We start from the raw sequence: 14,031 nt of genomic DNA, 5'->3' as shown, positions 1-14,031 counted from the left end.
TGTTCCATGATAAAAGGCCACAAGATGGCAGTATAAGGTGACTATAAGCTAAGTTCAGGCCTGTGTTTAAGTGCAGAATGAATTCATTCTGACAGCAGTACTTGGTGTGTACCTCATCAATACATGGTACCAGGATAAATTATGAAAAATGATGAACTCCATCCATTCACCAGATGACTGATGAATTTGACAGGAAATGTCAACGAGAATTGGAAAGTTTTCAAAAAAGTTTTCAGCTTTATGTGCTTGGCATTGGGCTGGATGGTAATGAATGGAGGAAAATAGCATTGCTGCTAACAGTGGCAGGACACAGTGCACTGGATGTGTATAACACATATGTCTTCACAGAAGAAGAAAAAGATAAGTATCAGGCTGTGATAGAGAAATTTAACTTATACTGCACACGGAGAAAAAAAAGAGACCTACGGAAGGTATATCTTCAGAAACAGACTGCAGAAAGAGTCAGAATCCATCGAACAGGATGTTATGGATTTAAGATTGAAAAGCCAGTCATGTAATTTTGGAACACTGTGTGACTCCATGATTTGAGATCAAATAGTAATTGGAGAACAACATAAAAGAGTGCGGATGCAACAGTTGAAAGAGACTGACCTCACATTAGAAAGGGCAATACAAATTTGCCAAAAGTCAAAATGTGCAGTGGCACAGCTAAAGACTTCCAGTGATGAGAAGGAGACAGCAGAAGTGGATGCATGTCAAAGAAGAAAAAGCAAAAGCCAAGCCAAGAGAGCAGGGGCTGTGGAAAGCGTGGCAATAAACATGCACAGAGAAAGAAGGATGTTTCTTTTGTGCTTGTGGAAGGAAACAAATAAACTATACTGGGACTGGGAAAATGCACAACTGGTTATTCATTGCTTTAAAGGAAAGACTGAGAGAGAAACTGGACACTCTGAAACAGTCATCAGGAAACTCCTTCGTAATAGTGGAGAAACTGGATGGAGATCTAAGGTTGTGTATAAATCTTAAACTTAAAGGACTTAAACCAAGCAATCCAAAGAGAGCACTGTAGACGTCCAACAAAATCAGATATTAACGACTGCAATGAGTGGAACATGTTACTTTTCTAAATTGGATGCCTTGTTGGGTTTTTATCAGATGATACTAGATGAGGAAAGTGCAAAAGTATGCACCTTTAACACGCCATTTGGAAGGCATTGTTTTCTACAAAACCGTGTAGCAGTTTTTTGATGGAATTGAAGGAGTATGAATTTTCATAGATGATGTGGTAGTACGGGGCCGCACTAAGGAAGAGCACAGTTTAAGACATCGCAAGGTCCTAAATCAAGCACAAAAAACAGGGTTAAAACTGAATAATAACAAGTGTCAATTTGGTGTGAGAGAAATAACATACCTGGGAGAGAGACAGTCTGAAGAAGGGGTATAGCCGAACAGAGAACAAATTCAGGCACTCAAAGAAATGCCGGAACCAAGAAATAACAACAACAACAACAAAAAGACCCGCAGGGAGCCTTAGGGTTAGTAAACTACCTGGGAAAATGTGTTCCAAATCTGTCAGCAGATACAAGGTGTATCAGAGTGAATCAGACAATTTAAGAATCGATCAGAACATTGTTGAAACACAAAGAGCCAAAGTCCACAAAGAGGCCCAAGACAACATGTATGATCGTAAATCAGATCCTAGTGTCAGCGAGTCTGAAGCAAGTCCAACCAACCAACTCTTTCACAGCTTTGAACAGCTTACAGCATTGAAACTAAATATCATGGATTGATAATTCCACCTCCGGAAGGAGACTTTTCATATATGAATGGTCAAAGATATCACGCATCAGCATCATGACCATCTCGACCGAGATCACAAGTTCTCCTTCTAGATCTTTGTTCCTCCCCGAACCTGTCCCCATGTTCCCAGAATGGCACAGAGAATGCCTTGACACACACACAAACACACACACACACATGACTTCATATCATGTATGTAAGCCACACATTTGACTATCATGTCATAATCACTCATTGTGTGTGTCTTTTTGAATAACTATTGAATGGTTTATAGGTTTATATTCATGTTTGGTATGTTAGAATTTGAAAATATTTCCTTAAAATGTTTTTATAAATCAATTCATTGTAAACTGTATCATATTCTTGTCACAGATATGTCTAAATTTTACCCTGCAAGAGCGTGAAAATTCAGACCATGTGGCTAATTTATGTTAGCCTGTTGATTTAATTGTTGAGAGGAGTAACATAGCAACACCCTGAGCTAATAAATAGTGTTTTCACTATACTTCAGATATTCATTGCTGAGTTTATGTTATATGGTCCGTTTTATTATTATTATTGTTTTTGTTTTGTTTTTTGCCTCAGATGTCTCAGAACTCACTTATAGTTCACTCTCGGTGAAGTATATATCATGATTCATCAAGATGTTTTCTCCAATCACTAAATGATTCCTAGCTTGCGGGCCTCCGCAAACATTATATCAAATTATTTCAAATAAGACAGAACAAGCATTAAAATCAGCTAAAACAATTAAATCAAAATATTTCTTTATCTAACTTCAACTCCTTCAACAACATTAGATTTTTTCTCATGGTCTTGAAAATTTTGATATATGAAGAACCCTAACTAGAAAAAATACATAAACTTTATGGTGCAGTTGTGGCCTACAGTCCTAAAAATAAAGTTGCTGAAAAGGTTCTTCATGCAGCGTTGCCATAGAAGAACAATTTCTGGTCCCACAGATAAATATTCAGTCAAACGTTCTTTAGAGAACCATCTCTTTCGAACATTAACTTTTCATGATCTGAAGAAAGGTTCCTTGGACGTTAAAGGTTCTTTATGGAACTATTTAGATAAAAAGGTTCTTCTAGGGCATCGTGAAGCACCTTCATTTTTAAGAGTGTTATGGTTAGAGAGTCAGACTTATAAGCCAAAGGTCACAGATTCGAGTCTCAGGTGCTTCAGGGATAGACGGTGGGGGGAGTGAATATACAGCTCTTTCTCCCTCCTTTAACACCACGACTGAGACCCTTGAGCAAGACAACGAACCCCCAACTGCTCCCCGGACACCACAGAAACACTGGCCTCCCACTGCTACAGGTGTGTGTTCATGAAGTTGCCTTCACGAGTGTTAATTCATGATTTATCTATCAGTATCTGGGTGATTTGGATGCCTCATATCTGAAGGGTGTTAAAGACACAAACATGTCCTCCAGCACAGGAAAGAGACATTACTCTTACAGTGATGCTCTGTCCACCATGATTTCACACTGACTGAATTATGATTGCTATCGGTTTCATACTCATAATGTGTATAACTGCTTTCTTTTTACTTATGAAATTTAAGAAGAATCAGGAAATACTCAGAAAACACCTGTGACATGCAGTGAATTGTCCAAAATATGGTTGATTTATTCATAACAATAACTGCATAATCAACAACAACAAAAAAGACTGACTAGTTTAGAGCTGCTAGCCTGGAATAACTTTTACCTAAAGTGGCAGAAGATTAACAATTGTGAGAAATTCAGGCAAATAAAACTTTAAACTTAAAACTTTAAATTTTTATTAAATATAAATCTCACATTTCATTGATGAAAAAAAATATTCATGTAAAAAGCAGTAAGTGGATAAGAGAAATCTTTATCCATCCTAATGACTTGGCAAAAAGACAATCATTATTTTATAAGACAATAAACATTTAACTATCAACCAAGTGTCAACTATACTTTACTATTTTATAATATTTATTCAATATTTTTTTTATTATTCATTTAACGGTTGTTAATTACCAATAGAATAATGTATTAATTGTTAGGACAATTAACAATGAATTGTGTCAGACATGAGTGCTCACTGGTAAAAATGTTTTACTATATGTGTAGATATTTTATTGCTTGCAATTGTACATATAATACAGTGCATAAATATCTGTAAAGTATTTCAGTCAAGCATGTTCATAATCCTTTCACTCATTATCATTTCTGAAGCAATGCAAGTGTTACTGTGTCTGCTGCTGTGAATCTCTTTTAGTCATCTGGTGTCTTCTCTGAACTCATTGACCTTTAAACAGATCAGAGATGATGATTTATACAGGAGATGTGAATAATGAGCTCATTCATTTGACATTTTATACTCCTCACAAACAACTGAACCAAATAACTTAAAGTTTAAAATGTATAAGAACCAATTCATGCCACGATCTGCAGGAACAAGTGTAAATTATGAGCGTGTTGTCAGTTATTTAAAAATTATTATACAGTTTAACAATTCTTACGCGTTTTAGTATTCTTCCTAATAAGTTGAGCATAAGTTGCATCACCAACTCCAGCATCAGCATCTGAAGAACACAACAGATCAATAACGATAAAATGATAAAATGTCAGATTAAACATTTCTTCAATGAGCCACGTGACTTTAGGAGTCATTCTGATCTGATATCATAATTTTGCATACGTTTTCTGTTGCATTTCCTTACATTTGCTTGACTTCTGAGTATGTCACATTATTTGACTCTGCCATGGTATCATCTGCCAAAAAAAAAAAAAAAAAATATATATATATATATATATAATGCAACATACATAAACACAGCATCAAAATTACAGGTTAATGATTGATGAGTGAAGAGGGGTTTTTAACCTTTATCCACAGATATATATTTCTTAAAAATGACTTCTGAATACGTGACCTCCAAAAATGGCTCTGGATCATCTAAAACAAAGTAAACATGAGTGAATGATATTTGCTGATTTTGAACTGTATGTGTTTAGAAGATTTAATACTCAACCTTTGTCTCTTTTATTCACTTCAGTCACATCGTCATAAATGTGATCAGAATCTGCTGGACAGCAAACATTTGAGACATTTGAGGAAAAGAGGTAAAAAGCAAAGCAGGCTTGAAGAAGAAGAAAAAATATTATGAAGATTAAATGGATGGTTCAAAAAAAAAATAATATATATATATATGTGTGTGTGTGTATATATGTGTGTGTATAGACGGTTTCATCGGGCGCACGCGCCTGGACCTAAGTTAACTTCCGGTCTGTGTTGTGTATATCGGTCTGGCTGCAGTGCATTCTACAAACGCAGTTAAAGCCAAGGTGATGAGTAGACTGAAGTTGGGCTCAGGTGGTTGTGCTGCGGGATGTGTTTCCTATACATTTATTTATTTTTGGAGACTCGCCACAATTTTAAAACTGATCGATTTTCAAAAAGGCTTCGTTAAATAAACACGAGTAACGTAACATTACGTAACGTACTGCACGTTTAATAATAATAATAATTTCTTACATTTATGTTTAAATATCAAAACGAGGCACGGGTGTTTTTATATCGCTGTATTTCTGAAGGAGGGCTTGCATGTTATATGCCTGATAAAGCCGCGTGTGAGCGTACCAGCTTTGCTTCGTTTACAGTTGTTACTGGGGAAACCTCTATTTCTCGCGCTTTATGTCTATGCTTTAAAGCATCTCCTGCTGGCAAAGAATGAATTTGCATTTTCGTTTAGTCCGCCTGATCCACACAGCAAACATATTTTGTTTGTTATCAAAAAATATCTACTCTAGAGGGACTTGACTGTTGTTATTGATTCTATTTGGAGTCTACCGAAAGTTAGGTCCACAAAAGCGCTCACGCGCATTAACGTTTGTTTATATTGATGCTGTTGAAACCTGTATTGAAACTTGATGCTGTATATGTATATATTATTCCACAGATGAGTTACTAAGTCTGACCAGACTCTAGAGGAAAGTTCTCCAGTTGCGATTGTGCAGATTGATTTGGGACTGATGTCTGGTTAATGTTACGCTGCTGATCTATAACAGAAACAAAGAGCATTATGATCAATCGAGAGGATCTGCAGTGACTCTTTAGTCTGATATTTAGATCATGATTCTTTACTCAGAAACTTTATTGCTGCTGTTCAGTTGTATTAATCATGTTCTGAAGTGCTCCACACCTTTGTTCTTCTTGTATCTCCACATCAGCAGCAGTGAGAGGAAGAACAACAGACAAACACTCAATCCCACAACCACACCAGTGACCAGACGAGAAGATGAAGCTGCTGAGACCGGAGAACATGACAAACATGTAAATCAAGTTGCATGATAATATTTTAATAAGCCTCAATTTCAAGGCTTCTAACTTTAGCCCCCACGCTCCTTTGGGTATAACATTAATTTGAATAATTATAGCATTAATATGTTCTCAACTAAAACATCTTTAATAAAACTGATAATTACTTAATTGTAAATGCATCAGTTCATATACTGTCGTGTCTGGTAATGTTGAACAACAGCTGAGTGTTTATCACAGTATTTACTCACCATTAACAGACAGATTTATTCGTTCACTCTCCTGTGATGAGTTTGGTCTTTCATCTCTCTGTCCTCTACACGTGTACTGACCCTGATCAGACTGACTAGCTCCTCTGATAGTGAGAGTGTCTCTGTTTACAGTGTAATGCTTGGACGACTGTAATTTTACACTGTTGTTTCCTCTTTTATACCACTCATATCTCCAGTCAGTATGATTAGACTCAATCACACACTTCAGATTGACCGTCTCTCCAGTGAAGACAGGACTGTCTGGAGTCACAGTAAGTTTAGATCTGGGGAAATCTGTCAAATATAAAAGCAGACAAAGATAAAAATAAAAGAGACTTGCAACTAAGTATTAACAACATATATAAAATGAAATTGTTTAAGAATTGACTATTAAAACCCAATAATGGTTGATTTTTAAGCTGAATGTCTATTACATCTCTGGTACTTTGGATCTAAGGTGGGAAAGTGTCGTTTTTAGAAAGTTAATCTGTTTCTTACCTTGTGAAATTTTTCAGGCACCAATAGGTGCTTGTTACAGTACATAGGGACCCGAGGCATAGAATGACAGGGAATGATGTTTATTCGACACAAGCAGAGGTAAAGGGGAAAAATGGTGAGTAAGACTGTAGTAGAAGAGGAGAAGAGTGAGTAATGGGTGAAGATACTGTCTTGATGTCTTGGAGGAGTGATGATCCGAGAAGTGGAAGCTTGAGACAATGGAGGACGAAGACACACACACACACACACAATGGGAACAGGAGGTAACTGGAGATCGTTGGAAGTAGTAAAGTATAGAACATGGTTAGTCCTTGAAGTTAGCAGGTAGGCTTGACCTAGTTGCAAATGAGACTGGACACTGACTGCGTGTGTGAGCATGTCTTTTGAGTGCTGGGAGATTGGCAATTTAATGAGGGGCAGGTAAGTGTGATCAGCACTCTGGTGATGGCGTGCACTGTGATTGGGTGGTGTTGGAGCCTGGCGTGTTTGTGACAGTACCCCCCTCCCCACTGCCCACTCCTGAGGGCCGAGGACCCCGATGTCTTGGTGGTCTTCCTCTTCCCCGCGTGTGGAAGGCGTCCAGCGGGTCCAGGATGTTGTTGCATGGGACCCATGAGCGTTCCTCTGGACTGTAACCTTCCCAGTCCATTAGGTACTCAAGTTGTCCACCGCGGCGTCTGGAATCCAAGATATCGCGAACCTCTTAGGCAGCACCATCATCCAGGATGAGTGGAAGGGGGGCTTCGGATGCAGCTACGCCAGGCTCTGTGGAGAGGGAGACAGAAGGGTGGTGAGGTTTGAGGAGTGACACATTGAATGTGGGGTGGATACGATACTCAGGTGGGAGTTGTAGCTTGTAGCTGACCGGGTTGATCTGCTCTGTGATGGTGAATGGGCCAATGAATCTGGGCACTCATTTTGCGGCATGGTAGACACAGGCGAAAGTCGCTGGTTGACAGCCAGACCTTCTGTCCTGGTTGGTAGGCTGGAGCTTCGGAACGGTGAAGGTCAGCTGTCATACTGCATCTACGTAGGGCTCATTGTAGCTGGTGGTGGGCTGTGTCCCAGACCATCTCACTCTTTCGGAACCAGTAATCAACGGATGGTACGTCCGAGGGTTCTCCTGACCAGGGAAAGAGCAGGGACTGATAGCCGAACAAACAGCCTGTAACGGTGTGAGTCCTGTGGAAGATTGGCGCAGGGAGTTCTGTGCATACTCGGCCCACCCCAGGAACTGGTTCCAAGAGTCCTGGTTCCCATGACAGAAGGTACGGAGGAAGCAATCGATCTCTTGGATCTTCCTCTCTGTCTGCCTGTTCAAGTGGTATCCTGATGACAGGCCGACGGCCACACCTAGGAGGGAGTGGAAAGCTTTCCAGACTCGGGAGATGAATTGGGGACCTCTGTCGGAAATGATATCCTCAGGGATGGTAGAGTACCAGAAGACGTGGTTGAACATAAGCTCCAAGGTTTCCATGGCCGTGGGTAGTCCCTTTAAAGGAATCAGATGACATGATTTAGAGAATCTATCAGCAATCACAAGAATACAGGTACAGTTTTTAGAAGGTGGCAGGTCCGTGATGAAATCCACCCTAGGTGTGACCATGGATGATTGGGAATTGGCAGAGGAAGGAGTTTGCCGGATGGTGGATGACGTGGACTCTTCGAGATGGCACATTCCCTACATCCTTGCACGTACCTTCTGATGTCAGATGCCATGTTGGGCCACCAGAAGCGTTCCTTCAGCAGCGAGAGGGTTTCATTGACCCCTGGATGGCCAGTGCCTAGTGAGGTGTGAGCAGAGTGGATGAGTGGAGTGCGCCATGTCCTGGTGATGTATTGCAGGCCCGGTGGGCAACCCGGCGGAGCATTGGTGGAGGAATTGGAGGAGGGTAGAGTCTCTGAGCTTGCGGGAAAAGAAGGCACATGGATTGAGTCGGCTGGGGTTCCCCTGCTGCTGGGAGAGTACCGCTCCTACCCCTGTGGTGGAGGCGTCGACCTCCATGATGAAAGGCCTGACGGAATCGGGATGGACCAGGAGAGGAGCGGTGGTGAAGGCCTTCAGGGTATTGAACACCTCCATGGTGGCTGGGGTCCAGGACAGAGACTTGGGCTTATTACGGAGTAGACTGGTGAGGGGATTGGTGATGGAGCTGTAACCCTGAATGAAGCGGCGGTAGAAGTTTGCGAAACTGAGGAATCGTTGACGTTCTTTAATGGTAGTGGGTGTTGGCTAGTACCTGATGGCATCCACCTTCCCCTCGTCCATCCGGATGCCACTGCTATCGATGTTATAACCAAGGAACTGCTCTGAGGGCTGATGGAAGGAGCACTTCTTTGCTTTCAGATAGAGTTGGGACTCCCTCAGGCATTTCAGGACCTCTGCAATGTGGTGTTGATGTTCCGCCAAGCTCCGGGAGTAAATGAGGATGTCATTGATGTAGACCATGACGAATTTGTGGAAAAACTCCCGGAGCACCTCGTGTATGAAGTCCTGAAATACGGAGGTGGTATTGACTAGGCCATACGGCATCACAAGGTACTTGTAGTGTCCAGTAGGGGTTATAAAGGCTTTTTTCTACTCGTCCCCCTCACGTATTTGGATGAGGTTATATGGGCTGCGGAGGTCCAACTTGGTAAAGTCAGTGGCACCATGGAGGTTTTCCAGGGCCACTGGGACGAGAGGAAGTGGGTATCGGAGTTTCACGGTGATATTGTTGAGGGAGCGATAATTAATACATGGCCGCAAGCCTCTGTCCTTTTTCTCCATGAAGAAGAAACTCGAAGCAACAAGGGAAGTTGATGGATGGATGTAGCCTTGGGCCAGCACCTCCTTGTATTCCTCCATGTCCTTCTCTTCCAGGATGGAGAGGGGGTAGATCCTTCCCCTTGACACTGGCTCACCTGGAAGCAGATTCATATTGCAGTCCCATGGCCGGTGTGGAAGCAGCTTGGAGGCTTGTTTGGGACAGAAGACATCACTGAAGGGGGCGTAGCATGATGGGATATTTACGGACCGTTTTTCAACTTGACTCTCAATGGAGGTGGTGCAGACAGATATTTGCTCCGGGATAGGAGAGGATGGAACCGGAAACCCAGACTGTCAGTTTTCGAAAAAGGTGTCACCCCACTTCAAGACTTCACCGGTCTTTCATGAGATGACTGGGTTATGCTGATCCAACCACAGGATTCCTCCAGAACCAGCAAATGGATCTTCTAAGATCTTCTTGAGTGCTGGGAGATTGGCAAGTTAATGAGGGGCAGGTGAGTGTGATCAGTACTCTGGTGATGGCGTGCGCTGTGATTGGGTGGTGTTGGAGCCTGGCGTGTCTGTGACAGTGCTTTCATGAGTCACATTCATTGTTTTGTTAAGATGAAGCTTTTAACGGGTTTATAAAACAGTAAATAAAATGTTCTATATGTTTACACACATGAGAGTTTACTTTACTATACAAAATACTGTTGTGTTGTTTCAGACATGTGAAAAAATATTTGTCAACAAATATTTTTCTTCATAACTTTCACTAGTTCACAACAAGTGAAGCCCAAACAGTTTGATCATCGTCTGATGGCTGCTGCAGTGTTTTCTTATTATGATTTTAAATCTGTATTTAACCTCAGAATAAGGGCTGCACAATTAATCATATTTCTAATAGCGATTATGATTATGCATGCCACAATCATATAATCGTTCAAAGCCGTGATTATAAAAATAAAAACATTAACAATGACCATTTGAATTATTCTTTGTGCTTAAGTGGTGTTTGCAGAGCGGGGTTTAACAAACTCAAACACACTGGATAAATGACATTTTGTCTAACTGATAGTTGTCACTCTGTTGTGCATGATAGAAAATATTTGAGAGATACAGGTTTAATTAACAGGATATTATTTCTGTTTTCTTCCGCTCATCGAGGCTTCACACTCCATCCCAATAGGTGCGCAAATGCACCTGAAGCTTGTTTGCCAAGAGATAATAAACACAAAAGAAGAAGCACTCGAGTTCAACACAGAGTTCTCCAGTACAAATCATGTCTCTTTAATTTAAAGTAGTTTAAAGCCAAATAAATTGGAGCAGAAATGTAGGATATTCATATTGATATATGGTAAGGAGTAATGGAATATAATAACATTATAAGGGCCAAGCACCGAAGATGTGATCACTTCTCCTTTGACGAGATAATACATCCACCCCACAAGTGTGGCATATCAAGATGCTGATTAGATAGCTTGATTACTGCAGTCAGGTCGAGACCCCGATGAGGATGACGAGCATGCAGATGAGCTTCCCTGAGACAGTTTCTGACGGTTTGTGCATAAATTCTTTGTTTATACTGGTCTCAGACAATCTAAGAGGTGAAGAAGCCTAATTAAAAATGTGTTTCGCCAATTCGGTGACGATCATCTCCACGTGATCAGCGAGAGCTCAGTGCTTATGTATCCGCCAAGAGTAGCCTCATGGTAAACATAAAATCTAACAGTTAATTTTTGGTCTTTATTCAATTAATCTATTAATATGTTAAAAGAAAAAGAAAAAGAGACAATTCTCTTTGATATAATATTTTGTTTCATTGTAATGTAATGTTAGGCTATATACACATTTCCCTGAACTACATTTCTGTGACTATTAATATGTTTAAATAATAATAAAGAAAAAAAAAAAAAACGTTTTGATATCGTATTTCATCTTATTGTAAATATACAGTGAGGAAAATTGCAGTAGTCAAGGAGAGCTGACTGATGTTATCAAGTACCTTGCTGTTAGCAGATTTACCGGACTTGTGTCATCCGCAGGGAGTTCACTCTCCCAAGTGGAACACGCAAAGTCCAACTACCGAGAATGCAAGTCAGAAATGTGCTTTACTTTGTATCGAGATACACGCACAGACCTACGTCACCAGACTATTTTTATCTTCACAGTACTTCAGGCTGCGGTGGAAATGCAGAACGCAACAGGTCTGGGGGGGGAAAGTTCCTGTGAAAAAAAAAATTACTTGGAAATGCGGCTTCTCTTTATCACTTTGCACTTGGCTTCCAATAGCTGCTCACATAAAATATAAGACATTGATGTTTGCCTACAAAACCACCACTGGCTCTGTACTCTATTTATTTACTAACAGCTTGTTTTCTTTAAAGCTTTCCATCATCTGCTAAAATGCTATCGCATAGAGCAGTCAGCAGAAGTGAGAAGTGTTTATTACGTTTAAAATATGGATATTTTCTTACGAAAACACATGGACTTATGAAAACACAGGAGGCCTTTATTCACCCCCCAGAGGAGTGTGAGGCACATTTTATTATGGATGCGCACTTTATTTAAGGTGTTTTGGGTTGTTGAACAGAAACACCCGTCCACTGCAATGATAGAGTTTAGAAGTGACAGAAACATTTTTATATAACATCTGAATGGATTTGTCTGAATGAAGAAAGTCATATACACATAGAATGCCTCGAGGGTAAAACACAGGCTAATTTTCATATTGAGGTGAACTATCCCTTTAAGCTGACTACAAAGTAATGTTTTCTTTTGAGAAATGAACACATAAAAGAACACAGAAACGTACATTTTTTTATAATACAGTCGGGTATAATGTTTATTTTTGGCCCACGACCCTTAGTCAAGTTTGATGTTTGGCCCTTCATAATAAAAAGTGTGTGTTGCACTCGCTGTACATACTCTCTCACTCTACTTCAGTGTTAAACACAGTTTTTGTGACTGTGAACAGAATACAGTTTCTCCAAAAAATGACTGTCTACATTTGCTAAAATATGGAATGCGCAATAATTATTAACCAAAATAATCACCTACAATCATTATTCATAATTTGACCATTATTTGTTCATGCAGTAAAGTGAGTTGTTAGATGAATAAAATTCAGCTCACCCGTCACAGAGAGAGAAACAGCAGAGCTTGATTGTGATGAGTTTGGTCTTGTATCTCTCTGTCCTCTACACGTGTACTGACCCTCATCAGATGTAGTTACTGCTCTGATAGTAAGAGTGTCTGTGTTTACAGTGAAACGATCAGACGACTGTAACTTTACACTGTCTTTATACCACTCATATCTCCAGTCTCTGTAAGACTCAATCACACACGTAAGATTGACTTTCTCTCCAGTGAATACAGCAGTGTCTGGAGTCACAGTCAGAGTAGATGTTGGGAAATCTGTTAAAGATAAAAGCAGACAAAGATAAAGATAAAAAATACTTGCAATGAAGTATTAACAACACAGTAACTGTGTATTATCCATCTTAATTTATACATAAAATGAAACCTTTAAAAGGGTTCATGGAATAGTAAATCAAATGTTCATGTGTTTAAACATCAAAAGAGTTTACTTTACAATACAAAATACTCATTCTAGTCATGGGAAAAAAGCTAGTCAACAAACATTTTTCTTCATAGTTTACATTAATGAAATTAATACTAGTTTAGAACAAGTGAAGCCCAAACAGTTTGATCGCCGTGCGATGGCTGCTGCAGTGTTGGTCATAAACCCTGTCCTCTCCATGTAACTGAATGGACGTGAGCCAAAATAAACATCAAATTACGCTGCATAAAAATAAAAATAAATCCCCAAAAATGGTTTACATCATTTTGTGTAGTTCAATTGTTTTAAAGTCAACTTATTCTTTCTAAGTTTTCTTTTAGTTCATTATTTGATGCTATAAAAACAGTGTAAGGTGTCATGATGGTGAGTTTGGGATTTGTTCTGCGAGACTTTGGATGGGGTTTGATACCACAGTTTCAGCTCATGATCAGTTAATACTCCTACTGGCTCCTATCACTGGTGCAAGACAACAGCGGCCATAATGAGGATGTTTTGGCTTCACTTTTCTATAGTGGAAGGATGTAATTAATACTTTTACAAACTAACCTCGATATAGATCTGAAGCTTCTTTCATGAGCATCATGACCTGTGATCTTTGTGTGATCGAGTGGATAATAAAGATGGTGTAAGGGGTGAGGGTTATGTATTTATTTTTCCCTATAAATAGCTCAAAGTTTGTCAGGCTGCGTAACTTCCTGACGTGTTGATCTTTCCGTCTCTTTCTGGTGTTGTGACTCTGAAGCATCAGAGCGAGGTATGAGCTTGGCATTTGTTTAGATGCTGTAAGAGCTTGCAGAAGGATGTATTATTTTTTTATATGGTCTATTCTATGTTAATTGCCGATAGATAACCCCAGATGTAAGAGTGTGCACGTGTGGGCTCTATGTAATATT

The 14,031-nt window shown here is 39.8% G+C and overlaps 1 protein-coding gene across 1 annotated transcript in view; it reads right to left on the bottom strand.

The window, feature by feature from the left end:
* Positions 1 to 3,834: 3,834 nt before the first annotated feature.
* LOC128017440 (sialoadhesin) overlaps positions 3,835 to 14,031 on the bottom strand; it is a 79,086-nt gene continuing 68,889 nt past the window's right edge. Inside the window, exons 8-13 of the mRNA XM_052602840.1 lie at positions 5,718 to 5,798; positions 4,772 to 4,825; positions 4,624 to 4,695; positions 4,460 to 4,511; positions 4,259 to 4,321; positions 3,835 to 4,044 (exon numbers count right to left, since the gene is read on the bottom strand). Coding sequence (XP_052458800.1) covers positions 4,315 to 4,321; positions 4,460 to 4,511; positions 4,624 to 4,695; positions 4,772 to 4,825; positions 5,718 to 5,798 — 266 coding nt within the window. The 3' untranslated portion in view covers positions 3,835 to 4,044; positions 4,259 to 4,314. The remainder of the gene's footprint in view (positions 4,045 to 4,258; positions 4,322 to 4,459; positions 4,512 to 4,623; positions 4,696 to 4,771; positions 4,826 to 5,717; positions 5,799 to 14,031) is intronic.

The sequence above is a fragment of the Carassius gibelio genome, chromosome A7 (genome assembly GCF_023724105.1).
Source record: "Carassius gibelio isolate Cgi1373 ecotype wild population from Czech Republic chromosome A7, carGib1.2-hapl.c, whole genome shotgun sequence".
Classification (NCBI taxonomy): Eukaryota; Metazoa; Chordata; class Actinopteri; order Cypriniformes; family Cyprinidae; genus Carassius; species Carassius gibelio.
Note: the sequence above shows the minus strand (reverse complement) of the source record. Positions and strands in the feature narration are given on the sequence as shown.